The sequence below is a fragment of the Maniola jurtina genome, chromosome 25, assembly GCF_905333055.1.
Source record: "Maniola jurtina chromosome 25, ilManJurt1.1, whole genome shotgun sequence".
Classification (NCBI taxonomy): Eukaryota; Metazoa; Arthropoda; class Insecta; order Lepidoptera; family Nymphalidae; genus Maniola; species Maniola jurtina.
Genome location: NC_060053.1, coordinates 2160549 through 2187580, shown reverse-complemented (window position 1 = coordinate 2187580; position 27032 = coordinate 2160549). Strand labels below are relative to the sequence as shown.

Genomic DNA, 27032 nt, shown 5'->3' with positions numbered 1-27032 from the left:
TAATAAAAATAACTATAACTTCTTATGTTTATATGTTAGTTTGTTTGTTTAGATGAAATCTTGCAAGCTGAATTAAACCACTTCCGCTTATCCTACGGAAATGAACTTTTGCATGTTGGTTCAGTTCCGATGACTATGTAATTTTACGGTAAGCATGACCTGAATTGACATCCAGGATTAGCTCCAGATAGAGGAACGCTCCAAAGGTCAAACGCACACGTCAAAATTTTGTGTAGGTCGGTACCAGGTCAGGGGTTCGATCCCGGGCGAGCACCTATATCTTTTCGGAAGTAGGTATGTGTGTTTAAGCAATTAATTATACATCACTTGCTGTAACGGCGAAGGAAAACATCGTGAAGAAATCTGCATGCCTTAGAGTTTTCCACAATGTCCTCAAAGATGTTTGATGTCCTCTAAACCCTTCTCATTCTGAGAGGAGAGACCCGTGCTCAGTAGTGAGTCGACCATAGCAATGATGATGGTGATGATTGTGAGTGTTGTAACTTGAGATTTTGCATTGAGTTTTTCTGTACAATGTAGACAGACTATCGGTCGGTATCGGTATTGTACAGAATATATTATACTAGCTGATACCCGCGACTTCGTTCGCGTGGATTTAGGTTTTTCGAAATCCCGTGGAAACTCTTTGGTTTTCCGGGATAAAAAGTAGCCTATGTGCTAATCCAGGGTATAATCTATTGCCATTCTAAATTTCAGTCCAATCCGTCCACTAGTTTTTGCGTGAAGGAGTAACAAACATATACACACACACACACACATACACACACACATACAAACTTTCTCCTTTATAATATTAAGTGTGATTATTTCAGAAAGTGTGCACAAGAGCTTTTTGCCCTGGTTCCTCCTTCACCTTTCTACCATCGTACTGCAAGGCATCGTCAAGGTCTGCACCCGTACGTTGTTGAAATTCCTCGGACACGTACGAAGCGAAACTTTCGCGAACGAAGTCGCGGGCATCATCAGTTGTAGTCTATACAAAATCTGTCTGTCTGCTAGCTTTTCACGGCCCAACATTAATCGGTTGATTAATGTTTGGTATAGAGTTAGCTCAAATCCCGGGGAAGGACATAGTCTTCTTTTTATCGCGGAAAATCAGAGTTCCCACGAGATTCTTGAAGGGCCATCTGTTTAACCGATTTATATGTAATTTGGTACAGAGGTAGCTTGCATCCCGGAAAAATTTCCGGGTTGTAACATACTTATGCAACTTTTTATCCCGGATAATCAATGAGTTCCCACGGGATTTTTAAAAAACCTAAATCCACGCGGACGTAGTCGGAATATTATCCTATAATTACTTCGTTCCAAATACGCTTAAGGCACAGCAATTTACTAAATAAATAAAATAAAACATCGTATTTGTATTTTATATGCATATATTCGGATTCAATATTTCAATTGCTATCATTTAATAATATTAGTACAACTTAAGTTTAAAAAAAATACACTGACTCTTCGCCGAAAAACGGTAGAAACCGCACTTAAGCTAACTTAGCTATGTTCAAGCATAATCTATAAGTTACAAATTTTCAATACATTTCCATCTACAATTTTTTGAAAAAATTATAAAAAAACTCAATTTCATTTCATTGAAATTATTTAAACATTTAATTCATTAATTCAAAAAGCTATACGCAGCTGTAAAAATCCATAAAAGTTGCGTCAGAAATTAAAATCTTTTTGGAAAATAATATAATAAACGTGGCAAAAAATATCAGGGTTACCATTTAAAAAATATATTTTACAGCTGCGTAATAACTTTTCGTCAATCTGTTGTCAAATTTTAAAATATTTTTCTATTCCATTTTTAAATCTAGTAATCTCTTTTTTTAATTTCAATAAATTATTTAATTGTTTCATTCAGAAATCCGGGTTGTCGAATTTTTTTCATATATAAATTATAATTTAAGTTTCTAATTAAGATTGCGACTAAGACGATTTGACTGCGCAAATCCATCTGCTCCCAAAATATTTATAAATTTAATCTATTATAAATTATTTTTACAATAACTGTACACCGTTTCTGCACTACCGACGAATCTGATATTTTTTCCAATCACCGTGCAAAAAAATTTTTCAGAAAAAATCGGAAAAATGTCATAGCTACGTATTATGTTAGAGCTCTGCCTTAATTACTACTTAATAAAGGAAATTTATTTTGAACAGTGGCAACACTGGGATTAAGATATAAAATAAAGTCAATTGATAAAAAAAAACTTATTGAGAGCCCAAAAGAATACGTATCTATGATTCGCTAATAAAGTTAACACTTAATTAATACCGTCTACACAATTTATTTCACATATACAATAGTAGCACGCACATTTACAAATTTCATTTAAAAATAAAAACTCTTACACATATTTTTATATACAATAATAATAATAAAATTTACGCATATCCTCCAAGCGTCGTCATACTCTAAAATTAAGTATTTTCTTAAAATATAAGTGATATGACTCAAGGGAATGTACAAGCAAAAACAAGATACTTTAAATTGCATAGTTTTTTTTTCATATGGCAACTTTAAGCCACGTTAAAATAATTAGGCCTTCGTGATTTTATCCATTTCGTTGACAATCGTTAAATTTTATTAATAAGCAGCTTTATAAATTAAAGTCTTAATTGGGTAGCTCGATTGTAATTTAAAAATTGGGCAAATATTAATATCACTCTTGTTTCAAAGATAGATGAGTTATAGGAGATTATTATAAATTAAAAACTGGCATTAAATAATTTTATGATCTGATTTTAAATTAATAGTAGTGTTGCCATAATAATAAATTACATCCGATCATAGAATGATTTTAAGTTTCGGCCAAAAATTCAAATTACAAGAGGAATTCTCCTTTGAAAATTATAGTCTTTAAACAATTTATCCAAATACAATTTGCTCTGTAAAACGCAGTTCTAATTAAATAAAATTTGATATGTTGGTACTTAAATCGCATTTTCGAAAACATTCAAAATTCAGTCCAACACTTTATCGAAAGCAAAACCGAAAAGTACACAAAAGTATTACGACAATTTTTGAACGCAATCGTAAATCCGACGACAGTATTTTTTTAAATAAAAAAAAAAACAGATCATAGACAATTTTTTTTATTTTTTTTTTGTAATAAGTACGAAAGCAAAGAACTTTGAATAAACAGTTTAATATACACCCACCGTTAAATTAAATAGAATTAATAGGTGACATATTTACAATAAGAATAACCTATAGGGAAAAGACTAGAGGACACTACACCATATTTATACCGTATTTCTCTGGAGCAAAATAGCTGTTTCCTGAGTTAGAAAAGTTCGTAATTTGCGATGCTTGAAGCATGCTAAGGTGAGGGGAGTTTTGGGATTGGTTTTCTGGTGACTCCGGGCCTGAAGAGAGGATGTTGTGGTGGGATGGCCAGGCCGCTGGAGGGGATGGGTTGCCGAAAGACACTTGGTTGTACAACTGGTTGCCGTTGGCTGTCAGGTTGTGTGAGTGGTGGCTGCCGTGCGACTGGTTGACCGATGACCCGTTGAAGTACTCCATCTGTAAATAAGGGGACTGTTATCTGAAGTTTCTACTGTCCAAATGTACTTCTTAACTTTAATATTTTTATTAATATATTAATATTATCTTAATATTTCTTAATATTTTTTAAATTATTCCTTAGTTAGAAAGATTCCCTTGATTTTTTTTTACAAAAAAAAACTTAAAATATTACGCACCTACTGTAAATTTTAACTGGTTTACACACAGGTAGTCTATCTCTATGCGTCTAGAAATACTAATTGGTAACACATTCCAAATTGATTAGAATTACCTAAACCAAAATCAAAACAACTCAATTTAAATTAATGATTCTAGGCAAAATGGCTAATAAAATACCTTCTGAGGTAGGTGGGAGTCTTCGGCCGTGGCTAGATAGCACCCTACCGGCAAAGCTGTGTCGCCAAGCGATCGATTTAGCGTTCCGGTACGTGCCGTGTAGAAACTAAAGGGGTATAATAAAAACTGCCATATCCCTTCTGGGTTAGCCCGCTTCCATCTTAGACTGCATCATCACTTACCACCAGGTGATATTGCAATCAAGGGCTAACTTGTATCTGAATTTTAAAAAACGTTTTACCTGACTAGGGTAGTACGGGGAATTGTACGCGCTTTGCCCATATCCCTGATGATGGTGCGAACTGGAGTAACTCCTGATGTAGTCCGAGCTGCCAGGCCAGTGGAAGCTGTTGTAGCTGTCCGGGTGGTAGACGTTCCCTGGACCGTTCAGACTCTGGGGGGTAATAGGAGGGGATGGAGTGGTCATTATCGACGAATTAGACCCTAGAGGAGTTAAATTCCCAGTCAATCTCGAGCTATACTGGTCTTTCACCAGGTTGGAACCGAAAGATTTTTCCGTATAATCAACTTTGCTGGAGTAATCTAGCCTTTTCGGGCTATTATATAACTCCTGCTTGGGAGTTACCCCATAGTTGTGGACGTTGGAAATGTTGTCTGATGGTGAGGATTCTTTATTGGTGATTCTTAATGCGTCGTTAGTATAATGGTGGGTGGATAGATTTTTGTTCAAAGGAGACGAATCGTAGTTAGGAGCTGATTCTTTCTTACATATAACGTTGATTGGTGGACTCACGGAAGTTGTTGGGGTGGGAAGGTTGGGTGAGGATGTTGTTATGCTAGGGGTGTTTGCGGAGTTTGAGGATGCTTTCGAGGTGGTTATTTTGGACGAGCTCTTGATGGAGTTGCTTGAGGATATGGTTTTGGAGCTGGAGGAGGATTTGGTGGAGATTTGCGAGTTGGTCTGTTGCTGCAACTGTTGTCTGCACTTCGCCCGGCGATTCTTGAACCAGACCTGTTGAAGAAATAGAGGTATTAACCACTACATCTATGACATAATATGACATACTATGAAAATATAAATGCGAAAGTTTGTCTGGCTGTCTGTATGTCTGTCAGTCTGCTAGCTTTTCACGGCCCATCAGTTTTATTTAAGGGCTTTGATACATTTAACATCCTTCACCGTTAAAACAAGTGATATTTAATTACCTAAAACGCACAGCAGTCTAAGTTAGAGGTGCGTGCCCGGGATCGAACCCCCGACCTCCGATTAGGAGTATTCATACATTTACATTAAACTAATTAGATTGTAAGAAACTAATTATTTTACGAATTTATTTTTAAATAATTTAGTTTTTCAAAGTTTCTGATTGTATTACATAGATAATGTAAAGAAACAAAAATTTGAATCGTCGGAGTCGGGGCTGTTTCTGAGGGCTTGCGACGAAAGACAAGCTTGTGCCAGGAGTGGGTACGACAATAGTGCAACGGGAGGGGTTTGAAGCGCCGACCTTTCGGAATTTAGTCCGCTCCTCAACCGTTGAGTTATCGAGGTTCTAATTAGATTGTAACTAGACAGATGGTACACCACTATGAATGTAACTAGTGGCAGTCATTACAAATGTTATTAAGCGCTAACCACCCGCCGTCGGGAGGGGTGTGCTGTGGGTTCGATTATAACAGGGATGTACCGTGAGTTTGTGGAGCCGTGGGTTGGTACTACTTGGAGGCCTAGTAGTAAATTTCATTCAAAAAGCGATACCTTAACTACTAACTAACTTGTATCTGAATAAAAAAAAAACTGAAAACCGTGAATTTGTAGTTACATCCCAAAAAAACCGGCCAAGCGCAAGTCAGACTCGCGCAATGAGGGTTCCGTACTCAGGTATTTTTTCCAACATTTTGCACGATACATCAAAAACTATTAGGTACTTATACATAAAAATAAAAAAATCTGTTTTAGAATGGACTTCTGTGTTATCTTACTTTGAAAATTGAAACACATTTTAATTTTTTTTAATGATGTAACCACAAATTCGCAGTTTTCAGATTTATTCTTGTACTTGTGCTATAAGACCTACCTACCTGTCAAATTTCATGATTCTAGGTCAACGGGAAGTAACCTATAGGTTTCTTGACAGACAGATAGACAGACAGACAGACAGACAGACAGACAGACAGACGGACGGACGGACGGACGGACGGACGGACGGACGGACGGACGGACGGACGGACGGACGGACGGACGGACGGACGGACGGACGGACGGACGGACGGACGGACGGACGGACGGACGGACGGACGGACAGACGGACAGACAGACGGACAGACAGACAGACAGACAGACAACAAAGTGATCCTATAAGGGTTCTGTTTTTCCTTTTGTTATTTCTCATACGGTGGTACGGAACCCTTGGTGTGTGAGCCCGAGGTGGTGGCGCTCTCTTGGCGAGGCTTATGTCCAGCAGTGGACGCAAACAGGCTGATTGATCGAAACTTTCGGTGACTAACCACAGAGGTCCAAAACACAAATCAATTATTGGCGCGGCCGCAAATCTGCACAATTCACGCCGCGCCCCGTACAAAGCACATATTATAAGCTGTTACACAAACAGAAATCGAACCCCACACCCCTTCCGACGGCGGGTGGCTAACATTTGTAATTACTGCTACTAGTTATATTCATAGTAGTGCAACATCTGTTGATTATAACGTATCATACCTAATCAACCCAATCGCAAAACCTAAAACAAAATAATAGCGAAGAGTACATTTTTGTACTCAATCACACTAATATTATAAAGGCTAAGTTTGCGTGTATGTATGTGTGTGTGTGTGTGTGTGTGTATTGTGTAAATATGTGTGTATGTTTGTTACTCTTAACGGATTTGGCTGAAATTTGAAATGTCGACCTGTCGGGGACTATAGGTACTTTGATTTTTCTGGGCAATCATGTAACAAACAAAAGCCCTGCACTCTACCAAAAACTTCGATAGAATGCAATTTTCCCCAAACTGTTGGGTCTCCGTGCGTACACAACCTCGCCGCGGCTTATCCGATGCCAGTCAGTCAGTCGCCCCTCGCCATTGTAAATGGGTTTATAAGTTTCGCGCAAAAGAGCAAAGAATGAATGAATGGGTTCGATTTGTAACAGATGCGCGGGCGGCCATCTTTGTTATAATTATGCACGGTTAATTCTTTTCATTGCAGTGCCTATTACGAAATCTGTTATTAAAAATACATAAAGAAAGATTACATTACCTCTATTTTACCCCCTTAGGGGATGAATTTTCAAAAATCCTTTCTTACCCGATATCTTACCTCTTGCAGTGGGATCAACGCTTTAATTATAAAATGATAAAACATATCAATTAAATGTTATCTGAGGATGCGATCCAAACCAATTAACAAGTGACCCTGCAGTTCACAGATTATAATCTGAGGAGTCAAAGAGAATAGACTAATAGCCAAGATGGCCGACACAGATTGAAATAATGAGCAAAGGAAAAATGGCACAAAATGGCTATTCATCTTTTAAAAATAAAGAATTTCGTTGCGTTGACGGAGATTCATTTTTCGGGATGTAATTTTAATTAAGTATACTTAAGTAATTTTTATTTTTCGGTTAGATAATTATAATAAGTAGGTACCTACCTACAAATCTTTTCTGAAGTTGTTTAATTTATTATTAACTTTGTTTTCTCAAAATATCTTTTTTTTTTACAAATTAATTTAATGTGATTTAGGTGGTTAGATAGTAGATAGGTTTTTAAAACCCCCACGGAGAACTCTTCGATACTCCGGCTCCACGGGATGCAAGCTATCTCGGCGTCTAAATCGGTTAAACGGAGAGGCCTTTGATTTTCCGGGACCAAAAGTAGCCTATATCCTTCATCGGGATGTAATCTATCTCTGTGCCAAACGTCAAAATCGGTTGAACGGGTGGATCGTGAAAAGCTCTACCAGACAGATAGACAAACAGACAGACTCTCGCGTTTATAATATGAGAATGGATTAGTATTCCTAACCGGTGCAGTGGTAAAGACCTTATAACTCCTTACCAAGAGATAAACTTCAGAGCCTCGATAGCTCAACGGTTGAAGAGCGGACTGAATTCCGAAAGGTCGGCGGTTCAAACCCCACCCGTTGCACTATTGTCGTACCCACTCCTGGCACAAGCTTTACGCTTAATTGGAGGGGAAAGGGAAGTTTTAGTTATGATTAGCATGGCTACTATTCTTTTTTTTTAAACTGTGTAAAATTCGATAAAAACTTCCAAACGGCCTAAAGCCCAAACTTTAATTTAAATAACTGTTTGAGTAGACACATAATTTTGAAATAAGTAAATAAATTAAAAAAAAAAAATAAGTAGGTACATTTAACCTTTTCCGTCGAAAGTAATGGATTGTAAAAGATCTTGTTAGTCTGTGAGACATCCCCTTTAAACAATGGCGCGGATTGAATGATTCGATTTTCAAATTTGAAAATTTGGAACGCATAATTCGATTCCCCGCGCTAATGTCCTATCCGTGTTGATATAAATTGAACGTTTGAGCGAATCAGGATTCAGTGAGACGTAAACCGTCCCAGGAAAAGCGGTTATATTTTTGAAGTTATAATTCTTTAGCCATGGCCCATGACGAATGATACGATGGCACAGACAGACAAAATTCTCTCTCTGTGTCTCTTTGGTTTGCATTCCTCACTGCTGAGGGTTAAATTAGAAACGAGGAGATCCGTAGGAGAACCAGAGTAACCAACATAGTTAAATGGGTGGCGATGCTGAAGTTGCAATGGGCAGGGCACATAGTTCGAAAAATCGACCAAGTGCGAGTCAGACCCGCGCACCGAGGGTCCCGTACTCGGGTATTTTTTCCGTCATTTTGCACGATAAACCAAAAACTATTATGCATGAAAATAAATAAAAATCTGTTTTAGAATGTACAGATAAAGCCCTTTCACCCCACTTGGTATAGTTACGTTACTTTGAAAATTGAAACTCATTTTTTTAACCCCCGACCCAAAAAGAGGGGTGTTATAAGTTTGACGTGTGTATCAGTGTGTCTGTGTATCTGTGTATCTGTCTGTGGCATCGTAGCTCCTAAACTAATGAACCGATTTTAATTCAGTTTTTTTTGTTTGAAAGGTGGCTTGATCTAGAGTGTTCTTAGCTATAATCCAAGAAAATCGGTTCAGCCGTTTCAAAGTTATCAGCTCTTTTCTAGTTACTGTAACATTCACTTGTCGGGGGTGTTATTAATTTTTAATTTACACTTGTTTAATGATGTACCTAACCACAAATTCCCGGTTTTCGGATTTATTCCTTTATGCCGCTGGATTCAAGCGGCGCAAGGCAATAACGTGTGAAAGTCCCAACAAGAGACCCTATGTCCAGCTAATCAATTTTTTTTTAAACAAATCGAACACACTTGAACTTATTATCATTGAGTAAAAGCCTTATTTTGCTAATTTTTACATGGTTTATTTACTTACAGAAATACCTCAAAAGGCCTAAAAGCCTAAGGTACTCGTATTTCGGATCATAATTTTCAAAAATAAAAATAATTTATTGTTGTCGGGTATGAAGTAGGTATAATGAAGAGAGAAATCGATAATAATAATTGGTTATAACATAGTTTAAGATCTAGAACGGACTTCGTCTGTGTTGGTGTTAGCTGGCGGGCGTGCTCTGCCTTTTTGGAGTGTTTTTTTTTTTGTTAAAACTGACTGGAAAGCGTTTTAAGGGGCTACCGTGCGTGTGTCGGCGAGCGCCGACACAGACGGGGTCCATACTTGTATAGTTGAACTAACTTGTTACAAATAACTACAAACTACTTGGCATTGGCTAATCTTTGTAAAGCCAGACGAGAGAAAAAAAAATGATCTAGAACAACTAGGTAATAGGTATGAACGTTAATATTATGGAGAAGCGCATATGAAGTGTACCTAACTTTAACACAACAAATCTTAGATTTTGAAAAACATTTTGGCTTTTTTCTGTATGTGGTAGTTCTATCTATCGATAATTTAGTGGTCTGATTGAATTTTATTTAATATAAGTAATCGGTACTTAGTTGGATTTGCCTAAAGCCTGATAAAATCGGAGTTAAAAGTTATTTAGAAAGATTATGTAAATTAGCTTTCCACCGGGCTTGATGTATCGAAGTTATCTGTGATTTGTTAATTGGTTTTGGTAAACAACCATTTAATGGGCGATCAGCAATGTTAAACCGTAAGGCGAGGCTATCTATCTCTTCAGCATCGTATTCTTTATTCCTTTCTCATACCACCCCAGCTTTATTGGTAAAACTAGAGGTTACCCGCGACTTTGTCCGCGTGGATTTAGGTTAAAGATCCCGTGGGAACTATTTGATTTTCAAGGATAAAAAGTTGCCTATGTCAATTACAGGGACGCAAGCTATCTCGGTACCTACAAATCGGTTAAGCGGATGGGTTTTTGGGAATCCCGTGGGAACTCTTTGATTTTCCGGGATAAAAATTAGCCTATGTCCGTCCTCGGGATATAAGCTAACCCTGTACCAAATTAATTGTATAAAAAGACAGACAGACACACTTTCGCATTTATAATATTAGTATGGATAGTGTGGAATCTTGCTAAACTAAGGCAGGTTGATCTTCACGGATATTCACGAAGAGTTTAGCGTGCTCGAATTGTTTTATTCACGCAAGTTAATCAGTATAGATATTAGAGCCTCGATAGCTCAACGGTTGAGGAGCGGACTGAATTCCGAAAGGTCGGCGGTTAAAACCCCACCCGTTGCACTATTGTCGTACCCACTCCTGGCACAAGCTTTACGCTTAATTGGAGGGGAAAGGAGAGTATTAGTCATGATTAGCATGGCTAATATTCTTTATTTAAAAAAAACATATAGGTATATATTAGGAGCACAATGAGCTAGTTACCTGTACTCTGGACTCGGGCAGGTTGATCTTCAGGGCTACCTCTTCTCTCATGAAGATGTCGGGGTATCTGGTCTTGCCGAACAAAGCCTCGAGCACGTCCAGTTGCGCGCGCGTAAACGTTGTCCTCTCCCGCCTTTGCTTCCTCGGGTTTACACCTGGGGACAAAGATAGAAAACAATTATGTAAAGATTGACGCAGATTGGCGCACATTGGGCCAACGCACTCGGCCAATAATTCGGCGAACGTGTACTTTTATATCTGTAGGTATATAGAGTACTTATCAGGTCCATACTAATATTATATGTGTACAGTGGTAAATTATTTGACGATTCAAAAGCACTTGTAAAAGTTTATTTGAATAAAAATCTATTCTATTCTATTCTATAAATACGAAAATATGTTTGTCTGTCTGCTAGCTTTTCACGGTCCAATAGGTTAACCGATTTTATGGTACAGAATTAGCTTACATCCCGGGGAAGGGCATAGGCTACTTTTTATCCCGGAAAATCAATGAGTTCCCACGGGATTTTTAAAGACCCACCCGTTTAACCGATTTATATGAAATTTGGTACAGTTACCTATCACTGTATGCTTGACTTCCGGAAATTGATACTTATAAGGCAAATTTTTATCCCGCGAAATCAAAGCGTCCCACGGAATTTTTTAAAAACCTAAATCCAAGCGGACGAAGTCGCGTAGATCATCCAGTTTCTTATAGAGATTAAAATTTTAGGTATCTTCATCATAATTAACGTGAAATTAAAAAAAAAAACAAATTTAATTTCCTGCGTCACTGGCTAACGTGTGAACTATTTGAATGTCACTAAAAGGTCTTTATAAAAACTAGTTCCCATAATGATTACCTATATTTGTTTTTGTTAGTTGCTGGATAAGTAGGTATATCTGGAGAAGTTAATTAGGAAATACCTACACAATAAAATCTGTCAAGTGCAAGTCGGATTCGCACACGACAGGGTTCCGTACCATCGTATAAGAAATAAAACTTTTTATTTTAATTCTTATACCGGCCATTTTGTAATTTTTACTATTTGATTGTAATAGCAATTAGCGGCAATAGAAATACGCATACTTACTATGAAAATTTGAACTCGCCACCTATAATGGCTCATGAGATACAGCCTGCTGACAGACAAACAGACAGACGGACATCGAACAACACTTTTTATTTTTATTTTTATGGCGGTCATTTTGAAATTTTTATTATTTGTTGTTATAGCAATTAGCGGCAATAGACATACGCATACTACATAAAAATTAACTCTCCACCTATTAGGATTATGGTTCACGAGATAAGTACAGTCCGCTGACAGACAGACAGACGGACGGACATCAGAGCCTTAGTAATAGGGTCCCTTTTGCACTCTTCGGGTAGGTACGGAACCCCACCAAAGACTTGAGAAATTGCAAAAAGCACGTGAATTTTATTTTGATAAGTAAGTAGATGTATCTAAGTAGCTGTATAGAATTTGAGTAAGATAAATCAAAAAGTAAAAAGGTGTCTTTATTTTTTAAATTATTGCTTTTGTTTAAAGAATCCTGCTCCCTTGGAACAAGAACTAAAGGAATAATCATGTAGCCATACATCAACTTAACTAAGTCTGCTGAATAGAAAAGAAAACAAACGGCCCAAAATCGTGTCATTCTATATCCGAAACTCGTAATCTATTCAACAAATACTTAAGAGGGGTCTCTCCGTCGCTCGCTTCATACAAACGTAGTTCCAATTTCATTTGAATATTAAGCAACCAAAGTCCATGAAATTTTGCAGACATATTCTAGAAACTAATATCTGTGTGTGTGGTGTTTTAGATTTTTCTAAAAATATGTAGTTTTAAAATTACAGGGGCTCAAAGATTTGTATGTGAATTTTTAAGACCGCGTAACTTTGAAACCTGTCTAACGTTGAAATATGTCTGCAAAATTTTACGGACTTTTTGGTTGCTTAATATTCAAATGAAATTGGAACTACGATTGTATGAAGCGAGTGACGGAGAGAGCCCTGTTAAGTCATTACTCAAAACCAAATTACATGTGTACAAGTTACTTCAAAACATGATGGCTGACATTGTAAAGAATTTTGGAGAAATGTTGATTAATTGCCAACAGTGTTGAATGGATTAGAGAGACTGCGTGTCTGCTCTGAATCACATCTTTTGAAGGATAGATAAAGATTACAGGCACTCTATTTTGGACTGGCCTTTACACAAGTTTAAAAAATCTAGTAAAAGTGTGCTCCTGAAAAAATGCATATTACACAATCGAAGATTATGTAAATGATAAAAGAGCGTGGATTTTGACCTGCAACTCGATCCAGCAATGCGCGGGACTGCAATTACTTTAACCTATACCTAGGTACCTACATGGCATAATATTATATATCAAATCTTTAAAAAGAGCAACCGCCGAGTTTCTTGCTGATTCTTCTCCGTAGGAAAGGTATTCCGAACCAGTGGTACATTTCACTCATCCGGAGCGCACTTCAACTAAGAAAAACAACAGATATTTAGTAGGTAAATAAACTTCTTGAGAGGATAGATAGATGAAATTAGGTATAATCAGAATATATAATAAATTTTAAACAACGGTACTAGACATATCTTTGGGTACTAGTTGTTAAGTACCTATAGTCATACATTATCTATGATAGTTATGCATGACTATTAGGTATATCATAGCCTACATTTAATATTAAAAAATTCTATTATCGAACATCAAAATTGAATGAGGGTTCAGAGCTGAATTATTTTCAATCGGCCGCTCGCTCACGGATTAAAAAATAAAATAATACAACATCCATTTCAAAACCGAAACCGTCCCCCATTCCAAACAAACATTTCATACGAAAACTGTCACATTACCTATAGCATAGAAAAGTGAAAATAAATAGACATACATCTGTCTCTTTTCCTCCCATACAAATTGTATTTGTGAAAGAGGGACAGATGTATTTCAATTGTCATCGTTGACAATGGGGGCTTGAGCGGTAATCCTCGTGACATGGCTTTTTTCTTTTTTTTTTTCTTCAGAGATATTATCTGTATGATTTCTGATAGGGATAGTCTAGTAGCTTGTTTATGCTCGCTTGTCTATGACTGCTAATGGTATAGTCGTGTAGATATCTCGTTACGATTTGTCGATAATACCAAAGGTGTGTTAGATAAAGGTTCTGCTTTCGAAAGCGGTCTAGTAATCGATTTACGAGTGATTCATCTCATCATCTCGAAACGGTAGTAACCTAATATTAAATTCGATGCTGACATTTTGCGGTGCCTTAAATCCATACTATACATACTTAATCCATACTAATATTATAAATGCGAAAGTGTGTCTGTCTGCCTGTCTGTCCGCTACGTTTTCACGGCACGCTGAACCGATTTTAATGAAATTTGGTGCAGAGTTAGCTTACATACCGAAGACGGACATAGGCTACTTTTTATCCCGGAAAAGTAGAGTTCCCACTTTTACTTTACTACTACTAACTCTACTTTTACTTTTCCACGCGGACAGAGTCGCGGGCATCATCTAGTTATTATTAAATACTCTTAGCGCGCCCCCAGCGCTTTTCATACAAACGTAGTTTGGTTCTCTTTCAATAGATTTCAATAGGTAGGTGTAACACGCGTTACACCTACCTATGACAGAGTGAAATAGAGTGAGAGAACTCTCGGTTTGATCCTGTATCGACGATATCCGTATTTAGGTATACATATATATATATTTATAATATTATAAATGTAAAAGTGTGTCTGTCTGTCTGCTACGTAATCACGGCCCATCCGCTGAACCGATTTTAATGAAATTTGGTACTTGGGACTTGGGATACATCCCGGGAACGGACATAGTCCACTTTTAATCCTGGAAAATCAAAGAGTTCCTACGGGACAAAAAAAACCGAAATCCACGCGGGCATCCTCTAGTTTAAAATATTAGGCTATGGCTTTATGGTGACGTAAAATCTTGCTCCGAGGTAGAGTGAAAGAAAAATAGGGATACTTTAGTTTACCTGCGTCAATTTTCTGTAGAAAAAAATTAGAACTTTGGCTAAATACTAGACGAAAGTTTCATCATAAGTTCAGGACAAGGGAACTTCTAAAAAACGTCGAGAATATTTTATTATTTCATACACAGCAGCAATCACACATCAGCGATACAAATGTATGTCTGTCCATGTCTGTACTGTAGGTACTTACAACATCGATACACTGTACCTATTAACATTAATAACTAGCCGATGCCCGCGACTTCGCGATTTAGGATTTTCGAAATCCCGTGGGAACTCTTTGATTTTCCGGGATAAAAAGTAGCCTATGTGCTAATCCAGGATATTATCTATCTCCATTCCAAAGAGCCAAATCCGTCCAGTGGTTTTTGCGTGAAGGAGTAACAAACATACACACACACACACACACACACACACACACACACACACACACATACAAACTTTCGCCTTTATAATATTAGTGTGATAGTGTGATGTGAAGTGTGATACTTACTTCTGGTCCTAGTAGGTATAGTTATCATTACCACAGTATTCTAGTTAGATATTCATAGCAATACTGATCAATCAGACATCATGATGTATTGACATAGATAAGAGGTGTTCTATGTGTATTGATATGGCAAATTAGCCAGGAATCTCCGCCACGCGTCTCCCGTCACCAAACCACAGCGTGTATGGCGGAGCGCTTATTATTTTCCCGTTTTCACGGCGTTTGACCCTCCGCCCCTGTGGAACATCTCCTTTAATGATGTGAAAAATATTTCAAGGGGAGATAATCAACGAGCAACACCTATAAGAGGAGACATTCGCTCCCGAAGCTCGTCTGATTGATAAAACTCTTATTCCGTACTAGCTGATGCCCGCGACTTCGTTCGCGTGGATGTAAGCTTTTTAAAAATCCCGTGGGAACTCTATGATTTCCCGGGATAAAAAGTAGCCTATGTGCTAATCCAGGGTATAATCTATCACCATTCAAAATTTTAGGCAAATCCGTCAAGTAGTTTTTGCGTGAAGGAGTAACAAACATACACACACACACATACAAACTTTCGCCTTTATAATATTAGTGTGAAGTGTGATACGGACGTGTGGCCTAGTTGTGACAACGCACATCAATCGATTGCGATTTTTAAGCAACGTTGACCCAAGCCGGTAACTGGATGGGTGACCGACTCTGAAGGTCCGAATTTTGCCTTTTCGTTTCCACCGTGCCTCGCAAAGTACGTTGAGCCGTCGGTTCCTGTACTTATCACTAATGTCTGATAATAACTGTAAATACCTAAGAATCAAAATTTCGTTCTATTCGTGAGTTGTATGCGGAAGGATCTGGGGACCCACAGCATTATTACCCCAAGAGAAATCCTCCTGCCCTTATGTGATTAATAAAAAGAAGTCACGACCCTCAGCAATGAGGAATATGACTCTAAAGAAAGATACGGAGAATAGTTACATCAATCTCAATGTGGCCAAGCGATTTAGCGTAGAAATCGACCAAGGGTAGGGGCTGAATGAAACTGTTATACTCCTTCCTGGTTGGATCGCTACTCGCTATCATCTTAGACTGCATTATCACTTATCAACAAGCGACATGGCAGTCAAGGGTTAACTTGTACTTATATAGAAATTTAAAAAAAAACTCAATTGAGAAAAATGGTCTAGCTATAATACTAGCTGTAATAGGTACACAATCCTTTGCCCGCGTGGATTTAAGTTTTGAAAAGTCCCATAAAAAAACTGCTATACTTATAGGAAGATGCTAGCCATCTCTCTACGAAGTTTAACAGTAAGTAAACAGACATTTATTTTGGACTAGAGGATGCCCGCGGCTTCGCCCGCGTGGATTTCAATTTTTTTAATCCCGTAGGAACTCTTTGATTTTCCGGGATAAAAAGTAGCCTATGTTCTTCCCCAGGATGTATTCCAAGTCTGTACCAAATTTCATTAAAATCAGTTCAGCGGTTCGAATCTGTGAAAACGTAGCAGACAGACGGACACACTTTCGCATTTATAATATTAGTATGGATTTAAGTATAAAATGTTATACTCCCTACCAATGGATAGGGGTTCTATTTTTTAGATTATAGAAGTTTTTCATAAAACACCACTAGTAGGTAAATGGAATACATACAAAAGAGATCCACTGATTTATGGTACCAAGGTAGTCCATTAGAAAATTTCTAAGTTGTCGTACTTGATAGACAAGTGAACTACATAATATTATTATTATCAACAATACACGCATACTTCGTAAAAACTTTCATTAATTTTTTGGACCCAGTGGTCCTGTACTTTATTAGTGACTGCGTGGCACCTCCTTTTCAAACAACAACTCGCGTTTTAAAATAGGGTAGATGCGCACAGATAATGAAATGAAACCAACTTTATTACCACCGAATAGCGGCCATTTTGAATCTGGCAAAACACAAAAGTGGCGGGAACGTCACCTGTCAATCTGACAGCATCAAAGGGGCCCGTAATGGCCGCTCGCGGATTTGCGTTTGTTGTTTTAGTCTAGTTTGCGTAGCAGAGGGAAGTTTCGAGTAATTAGCCGCCAAAAATCTCTGCACACATCAAATAAATGGAAAGGGTAGGTATCTATACAAATTCCCTCCAGGGGTTTGGAATTTTATAATTTGGTCAACTGGTCTGGTCTGGTGGGTGGCTTCGGCTGTGGCTAGTTACCACCCTAATGGCAAAGCCGTGCCGCCAAGCGATTTAGCGGTTCCGGTACGATGCCACGTAGAAACTAAAGGGTTATGGGTTAAATAAAAACTGCCTTTCCGAGGTTAGCCCGCTTCCATCTTAGACTGCATCATCACTTACCATTAAGTGAGATTACAGTCAAGGGCTAACTTAGATATATCTGAATTAAAAAAAAAAAACCCCGAATATTTCATTTCGTTGTCTAAATTTTTACCTTTCGTAACTAATTTTCTATGTGCACTTCCATATTCCAGGATAGGCACCACCCACCGTAACGTTCCTGCGAGGGTTGGCAAAGCATAAATCATGTTAACACATAAATTGCACTGGCAACACAGCCCTAGGGGTTGCATACAAGTTGTGACAGATTACCATTAAGGGAAACAGTTATTACACCCCTGCAATGCATTTCCAACCTTATTGCATATTAACATATGGTTCAAAATTGTAACAAAAAAGTACCCCTAAGAAATCGATGAGTTATTTTATTACCATGATAATGTTGCCAGTGTGCTACGGTAGGGTACCGCCGAATTGTTGGTAAATTGAAATTTATCAAATAAATTATTGCAAGTGAGAAGGGGGCGTTATATATGATTGAATGGATATTTATTTGTGCCATTATTATTTGTAACTGCCTTGTTGGTTTAGTTATTAGCATGTTCGGGTAAAAATTTAAAATACTCATTAGGTTTTTCTTTTTACCCGATTACAGCAAAGACAAAAGGAAAGGTTATGGTTTTAGCAGTCTATGTATGTATGTTTGTATTTATGTGTGTTCTACCGTAGCGCCTAAACTACTGAGCCGATTTTGATGAATGAGGTGTCAATCGATTCGTTATTATGGTCCGGGTGACACAGGCCACATTTTATACGAAAAAAATCGAACTCATGGATGTTATATCCAAAAAAGTGGGGGTCTCCAAAATTTTTTTTTGCTATTGTATCGAGTGGTAAGTATATCAAATTAAAGAAGAAAAAAAGGGGTTCAAAAAAATATGAATATACTTAGTAGGTATATTGTTAAATTACACGGAGCGACAGAAAAACAAAATCTAACGGCAGTTCGCCGGTAGTAGTTGGGTTTAGTGCTGTTTAACTTTATAAAAATATCAGGCAGTTGGCGAGCCTCGAAGAGCATAAGTTGTTGGTTCTGCGCCTGATCTCTCTCCGGTCGTGTTGGGTTTCTGTCCCGTCGAGCTATGAGAGTGAGGGAATAGAGAGTGCACCTGTGTATTATAATATCTTCCATGCAGGTGGCTAATCTCTATGGAGATTGGCCGCCGCCTGTGGCTGAAATTCCGTCGGAAGGACACTGCAGGTTATAATTTGTGGAATGTAGTTAGTTAGCGAAGATTTTATTCGAAAATTCGTAAAATCCGTGTACGAGTATAATTGTAGCCTTGGGTTTCTTTGCTGTTTCTTTTGACTCAACTCCTAAAAGTATCTACCTATTATGGTACCTACATCAAAAAGTTTCTGGAGTAAAGGGGACTATCACTTGAATGTTGAAACTATGTGCTTCAGTCAGGTCTATGCAGAATTTAAATTGTAGAACTTTTTTGTGTTATACTTTGTTGTAGGTACATTTTCAAATTAAAAAAACCTACGTATTTTTACCCGACTACGGGTAACGATTTGAAAAGTAATGCCTTTCAAAACTAACCAGGATATTTCAAGCCCCCCTGTATAACGGGGCCCAGAAGCAAAGAGGGGTATAGGTTGGGGATTAACTTATCACGACGAGTGGGAGGGGGAGATAAGTGTGGGGCTCCGGTGGCCGTTGGAGCTTTTTTGTTTACTTTGCTTTATTACGATCTTTTGAGATACCGCGATTTGCTGGAGTCGAAGTATTTTAACTGGGCACTAATTAGGGTTCCGTACTTCAAAAGGAAAAACGGAACGCTTATAGGATCACTTTGTTGTCTGTTTGATGTTTGTTATTCCTTCACGCAAAAACTACTGGACGAATTGGGCTGAAATTTAGAATGGAGATAGATTATACCCTGGATTAGCACATAGGCTACTTTTTATCCCGGAAAATCAAAGAGTTCCCACGGGAATTTTAAAAAACCTACATCCACGCAAACGCAGTCGCGGGTATCAGCTAGTTGCATATAAAAATGTTAAAATATTTTGTACGATCGTAGGCACGGAACCCTTGATATGCGAGTCCGACTCGCACTTGACCGTTTTTTTTAAATTACTACATTAATTTAATAACCCATTGGACTAATGACCTTAAGAAGATAGCGGGAAGTGGGTGGATGAGGAAGGCGGAGGATCGTGTGTGGTGGCGCGCTCTTGGGAAGGCGTAGGTATGTCCAGCGGTGGACGCAAACAGCCTGATCGATTGATAGCCTTCGGCCTTTCGATTCGGGAGGTCGGGAGTTCGATTCAGGCACGCACTTCTAACTTTTCGGAGTTAAGAACTTACCTACTTACCTAAATATCACTTACCTTAACGGTAGAGGAAAATCTGCATGTCTGACGGCTCTCCATAATGTTATATTATGTACTAGCTGATGCCCGTGACTTCGTTCGCGTGGATGTAGGTTTTTTAAAATTTCCGTGGGAACTCTTTGATTTTCCGGGATAAAAAGTAGCCTATGTGCTAATCCAGGGTATAATCTATCTCCATTCTAAGTTTCAGCCCAATCCGTCCAGTAGTTTTTGCGTGAAGGAGTAACAAACATACACACTCACACACACACACACATACAAACTTTCTCCTTTATAATAATAGTGTGATGGTAGGTATGTGTGGTATAAATTGGGTTTTCGGGCAACAATGAAGAATGTACGTATTTGACGATTTTTGGAAATTGGACCCGCTCACCGATTTTTAAAAATTCCACTCGAGCGAAGCCAGAGCGGGTTAGCTAGTGTTAAAATAAGCTACTAAATTCGTAAGTTTTTTTAGTAGGTGCTATACAGAGCAAACTATGAACATGTAAAATCGCTTATAGCCAAGTGCGAATTGCTGTGAAAACAGATAAATGGCCGGCACGCGGCCGACGCACGCCTACCACCACCACAGCTGATCCTACTAATATTATAAACGCCAAAATTTGTAAGTATGGATGGATGCATGGATGGATGTATGTATGGATGGATGAATGGTTTGTTGTGGGCTCTTCTCAGGAACCCGCGTAGCTTTAGTTTTAAGTTTACGTAATTATTTATCACCTCTTAGTACCTAGTACCTAACTACCTACCTATATCATTTTTCAAATCTAACAAATCAGACAAACAAAAGGTGTACCTACCTACTTTAAATAAATGATTTTGACTTTTGTTGATTGATATTGATACTCTTTCACGCAAAAACTACTGGACGGATTTGCTTGAAAAGTACGGAGACAGATTATACCCAGGATTAACACATAGGCTACTTTTTATCCCGTAAAAATCCGTGGTTCCCGCGGGATTTAAAAATCCAGAATTCACGTGCTATACCAAGTATTTACAAGCTTCATCTGTTCCATGTTTTTCATTTGCTGTCATGCTCTATGCCAAGTTACTCTAGAAGATTTTGTTCAATTTTTCACGTGCTCAAACTTTTCACCGCGGGCAACACCGCGGGGCGCAGCTAGTTATAAACAATAGGCCATAGACTATAGACTAGAGAAAATTCAATCAAAATTCGAATTTCGAAAAAATAGGGTATGAAAGTGTAATCCAGGACTTCGTCTGTGTCGGTGTTAGCTGGCGGGCGTGTTCTGCCTTTTTGGAGTGTTTTTTTTTGTTAAAACTGACTGGAAAGCGCTCTAAGGGGGTGCCGTGCGTGTGTCGGCGAGCGCCGGCACAGACGGGGTCCATACTTGTATAGTTTAACTAACTTGTTACAAATAACTACAAACTACTTGACATTGGCTAATCTTTGTAAAGCCAGACGAGAGAAAAAAAAAAGAAAAAGTGTAATACAAGCGGACGCAGTCGCAGCCATAAGCTAGTATTAATAGGTATAGATATTGCTTTCCACACATTTCATTTTCTCACCGACAGACCAACTTACTAAAACAATTAGAAAACAAGAAAAAAAAATTAAAAATGCAAAACAGCCGACCATAATCAAGTGGAGTCGAGCATTTTTATTCGATTTTTATTCTTTTATTCGCCACATCGCCCGCCATTACACGATACGTCACTTTCTTTATAAAAAATGGCGGTGATGCCTTCGCGCCTAAAAACACTTCCATGTTTCTGCTATAGGGCTGTCCAACTCTATGAATAATTATTACTACCCATCTCTACATAGTATGAAACAAAGTTGCTTGTTGCCGTCTGTCCCTATGTAGTATGTACCATATAAATAAGGGCTTACCTAAATTCATTACCCTGCCAGTACAAGCCATGCCAGCGTGGAATCCTAATCCATACTTAATATTATAAATGCGAAAGTGTGTCTGTCTGTCTATCTATCTGTCTGTCTGTTTGTCTGTCTGCTACCTTTTCACGGCCCAACAGTTTAACTGATTCTAACGAAATTTGGTACAGGGTTAGCTTATATCCCGGGGACGGACATAGGCTATTTTTTATCCCGGAAAATCAAAGAGTTCCCACGGGATTCATAAAAACCCATCCGCTTAAGCGATTGGTATGAAATTTGGTACCAAGGTAGCTTGCGCCCCTGTAATTGACATAGGCAACTTTTATCCCGGAAAATCAAACAGTTCCCACGGTATCCTAAAAACCTAAATCCACGCGGACGAAGTCGCGGGTATCCTCTAGTGATATTATAAATGTGAAAGTTTGGATGTTTGTTACACAATCACACAAAAACTACTGAACGGATTTGGCTGAAATTTGGAATGGAGATAGTTTATACCCTGGATTAACACATAGGCTACTTTTTATCCCGGAAAATTAAAGAGTTCCCACGGGATATTGAAAAACTTAAATCCACGCGGACGAAGTCGCGGGCATCAGCTACTCAATACACATTAAATTACAAGATTCACATTTATAATATTGAGTAGGATTAGTAAGCGACATTGTAATATGGGCCTTTGGAAGTAGTTTCGATAGCTGCAAAGTGTCGCTATTTTTTTTTATATTATTGTATTTTTGTCAGCCCTGTATTATTATGTATGAATATAATATGGCCTACAACTAAACAACATACAAAAACGTGAAAAACAACCAGATCGCGCTTTAATAATTAATAGATATGATAATTAGCATTTTTATTGTTTTATTATCGCCTGCGCTGCGGTTCCACGACTAATCACAGAGAGTTGTCATTTTATAGAGCACTTCGATTTTTTTTTATTCAGATACAAGTTAGTCTAGACTACAATCTCACCTGGTGGTAAGTAATGATGCAGTCTAAGATGGAAGCAGGCTAACCTGTAAGGGGTATGGCAGTTTTCATTAAACCCATGTCCCTTTGGTTTCTATACGGCATCGTACCGGAACGCTTAATCACTTAGAGGCACGGCTTTGCCGATAGGGTGGTAACCAGCCGCGGCCGAAGCCTCCCACCAGATCATACCAGAGATTTAGAAATCATACAATTCCAAACCCTGCTGGAAATCGAACCCGGGACCACAGCGTTTTGAAACGTAATATTTTTACAAACGGGAGCCTAATTTAAATGAAGTTAGCTCCTCTATAGTTTAATACTCAATGTCTTAATTTGATAAATGTAACAGATTGTAAAAAAAAATTGACGCCATATTAGCGTTCTAATTAATTTATAGCAATTAAAGGCGGTGGCAAATGGCAATGCATATTATGTTTAAGGATATATTTATGTTGGTCTTATTACGAGTACCTTTGTCTTTTCACTTCGTTGTCTGTCTGTCTATTTTCGTACCTTAACAGGGCTCTCTCCGTCACTCGTTTCCACTCGTTTCATACAATCGTAGTTCCAATTTCATTTGAATATTAAGCAACCAAAGTCCATGAAATTTTGCAGACATATTGTAGAAACTAATATCTGTGTCTGTGGTGTTTTAGATTTTTCTAAAAATATGTAGTTTTAAAATTACAGGGGCTCAAAGATTTGTATGAAAATTTTTAAGACCGCGTAACTTTGAAACCGAATATTTTAACAGAAATCTGGAAAACCACAGACATAATTAGTTTCTAGAATATGTCTACAAAATTTCATGGACTTTGATTGCTTAATATTCAAATGAAATTGGAACTACGATTGTATGAAACGAGTGACGGAGAGAGCCCTCTTAAGACCCGTCAACGGATTCAAAACCTATAGGTTACTTCCTCCCTGACCTCGCTGGCGCAGCTGAAAGTGCTGTGGTCTCATTGGAGGGAGATCCCAATTGTATATCTCTGATCTGGTTTAGTGGGAGACTTCAGCCGTGGCTAGTTACCACCCTATAAACTATAGAGCAGCTAACTTCATTTAAATTAGGCTCCCGTTTGTAAAAATATTACCTTTCAAAACGCTGTGGTCCCGGGTTCGATTTCCAGCAGGGTTTGGAATTGTATGATTTCTAAATCTCTGGTATGATCTGGTGGGAGGCTTCGGCCGTGGCTAGTTACCACCCTATCGGCAAGGCCGTGCCTTCAAGCGATTCCGGTACGATGCCGTGTAGAAACCAAAGGGGCATAGGTTTAATAAAAACTGCTGTACCCCTACCAGGTTAGCCCGCTTCCACCTTAGACTGCATCATCACTTACCACTAGGTGATAGTGCAGTCAAGGGCTAACTTGTATCTGAATAAAAAAAAGAAACTTCCCGTTGCCCTAGAATCATAAAATTTGGCAGGTAGCCAACGTCTTAAGCCACAAGTAAAGGGAAAATCCAAAAACCGTACTGGTAATCACAAAAAAAATGAAATTTCTTGTACGATGCTCCGGACCCCTTCGTGAGCGAGTCTGACTCTCACTTGACCGGGTTTTAGGGTTCCGTACCTCAAAAGGAAAAACGGAACCCTTATAGGATCACTTTGTTGTCTGTGTGTCTGTCTGTCTGTCAAGAAACCTATAGGGTACCTATATCCCGTTGACCTAGAATCATGAGATTTGGTAGGTAGGTACGTAGGTCTTATAACACAAGTACAAGAATAAATCTGAAAACCGCGAATTTGTGGTTACATCATTAAAAAAAAAATTAAAATATGTTTCAATTTTCAAAATAAGGTAACTATACCAAGTGGGCTATCATATGAAAGGGCTTTACCTGTACATCCTAAAACAGTTTTTTATTTATTTTTATCACACGAATATTATAAAGGCGAAAGTTTGTATGTGTGTGTGTGTGTGTGTGTGTGTGTGTGTGTGTGTGTGTGTGTGTGTGTGTGTGTGTGTGTGTGTGTGTGTGTGTGTGTGTGTGTGTGTGTGTGTGTGTATGTTTGTTACTCCTTCACGTAAAAACTACGGGACGGATTTGGCTGAAATTTAGAATGGAGATAGATAATATCCTGGATTAGCACATAGGCTATTTTTTATCCCGGAAAATCAAAGAGTTCCCACGGGATTTCGAAAAACCTAAATCCACGCGGGCGAAGTCGCGGGCATCGGCTAGTGTATAATAGTTTTTGATTTATCGTGCAAAATGTTGGAAAAAATACCCGAGTTCGGAACCCCCAGTGCGCGAGTCTGACTCGCACTTGGCCGGTTTTAGACCCTAGATAGGTACGTACACAAGTACAAACATACGATATATTTTCAAAAGCACTTTACTCGCAACTCAGCCCATAAAACACTCCGGCAACAATTCCCCGCGTGTTGCCCTCGGCGAAAAATAACAAACACTAAAACAGTCGGCGCTGAGTGGTGTTGACTTTGCAATTAGCTGGCAACACTGGGAAGCTGGGGGTGTACGGAATGATCAAAATAACTTGTACCAAAGTTTTTTTGCGGTGATAGCCCAAGGAAAGGCTGACTGACTAATTGATCTATCAACGTTTGGTTCAAACTACTGGACGGATCAGGCTATTTTTTTTTTTTTAAAGAATATTAGCCATGTTAAATGACTAATATTCCCCTTTCCTCTCCAACTAAGCGTCAGGCTTGTGCTAGGAGTAGGTACGACAATAGTGCAACGGGCGGGGTTTGAACCGTCGACCTTTCGGTTTTCAGTCCACTCCTTTACCGGTTGAGCTATTGAGGCTCAAATTTTCAAAGGAGAAAATTTGTCATGCAGATAGCTATTAATTTATGACGTAGACATCCGCTAAAAAAGGATTTTCGAAAATTCAATCCCTAAGGAGGTAAGGAAGCTGTGATTGCCTAGTGGTTAAGTCGTCGGCCTTCTGTTCGGAAGGTCGGGGGTTCGACTCCTCTAACTTTTCGGAGTTTTTTCCATTCCATTCCATCAGCCTGTATTCATTCACTGCTGGACATAGGCCTATCCAAGAGCGCGCCACGAAACACGGTCCTACGCCTTCCTTATCCACCCACCTCCCACCACCTTCTTCAGGTCATCGGTCCAGCGGGCTGGAGGTCGTCCCAAACTGCGCTTACCGGTACGCGGTCGCCACTCCAGAACACGTCTGGCCCATCGACCAACGGTTCTGCGACAGACATGGCCTGTCCATTGCCACTTCAGCTTGCTAATCCTTTGAGCTATGTCGGTCGCTTTTGTTCTTCTGCGAATTCTTCCGAGTTATACCTATACGTTTTAAATAAGAAGAGGGGAAGTTCCGGTGAAGGAAAACGTGAGGAAACCTGCATGTTTGTAATGTTTTGAAAGGTGCCCATTACCGGCCCACTACTGAGTACTGGCCGCCTCCCAGAATGAGAAGGGGTTAGGCCATAGTCTGCCACGAAGGCCCAGAGCGAATTGGCGGAGTTCACACATCTTTGAGAACGGAGAATTAGGAGGCGGACGTTCTAACCACTAGGCTATCACAGCCCTTACCCCCTTAGGGGTTGAATTTTCAAAAATCCTAAGCGGATGTCTACATCATAGGGTATCTATGCGTTGTCAATCAATCAACATAGACTTATAATACTCTCAACCAGCTTTTCCTTTTATTTAGATTTCAATTCCCTAGGTAAACGACTCCCATCTTAGGCCACATCATCACTTTCCATCCGGTGTGATTGTGGTCCTATAATGAATTTTAAAAAAATTGCAAAGGGAAAGCACCCAAAGATTTTAGCCTACCCTCATGTGACAAAGCAAATGTTTCTCCAAGGGAAAGGGAAAGTGTACTGTTTAACTGGCAACATAAACATTTGATTTTGAATCGCATCTAACATGGTACATTGATAGCGAGGGGAGTTATGGGACACCGAGTGATGATTTTCGCACGCTTTCCTTGTACCTCCCTGGCGCAGTGAACGCTGGTGGTCTTATCAGTGGAAGGTCCCAGGTTCTCGTAGCTTTAGTTTTAAGTTTACGTAATTAATAGGGATGATCACTACTAGTCAAATCAGTGACTTTTTATCAAAAGTCAAAACGCTCGCTTAGTAAGGGAGCTTGTATGAAGTTCACAGATTTGACGTCATAGTTATTTGACATAATTGTACATACTTTTTAGATATACCTATCGATAATTTAAAATAACAAACTAACATCGAACGTGGATTGTACGAATTTTGGAAGTCCCT

The 27032-nt window shown here is 38.7% G+C and overlaps 1 protein-coding gene across 1 annotated transcript in view; it reads right to left on the bottom strand.

Annotated features, from left to right (window-relative positions):
* Positions 1-1382: 1382 nt before the first annotated feature.
* Positions 1383-27032, bottom strand: part of LOC123878036 (homeobox protein OTX1) — a 75152-nt gene continuing 49502 nt past the window's right edge. The window contains exons 3-5 of the mRNA XM_045925057.1: positions 10778-10932; positions 4137-4868; positions 1383-3556 (exon numbers count right to left, since the gene is read on the bottom strand). Coding sequence (XP_045781013.1) covers positions 3266-3556; positions 4137-4868; positions 10778-10932 — 1178 coding nt within the window. The 3' untranslated portion in view covers positions 1383-3265. The remainder of the gene's footprint in view (positions 3557-4136; positions 4869-10777; positions 10933-27032) is intronic.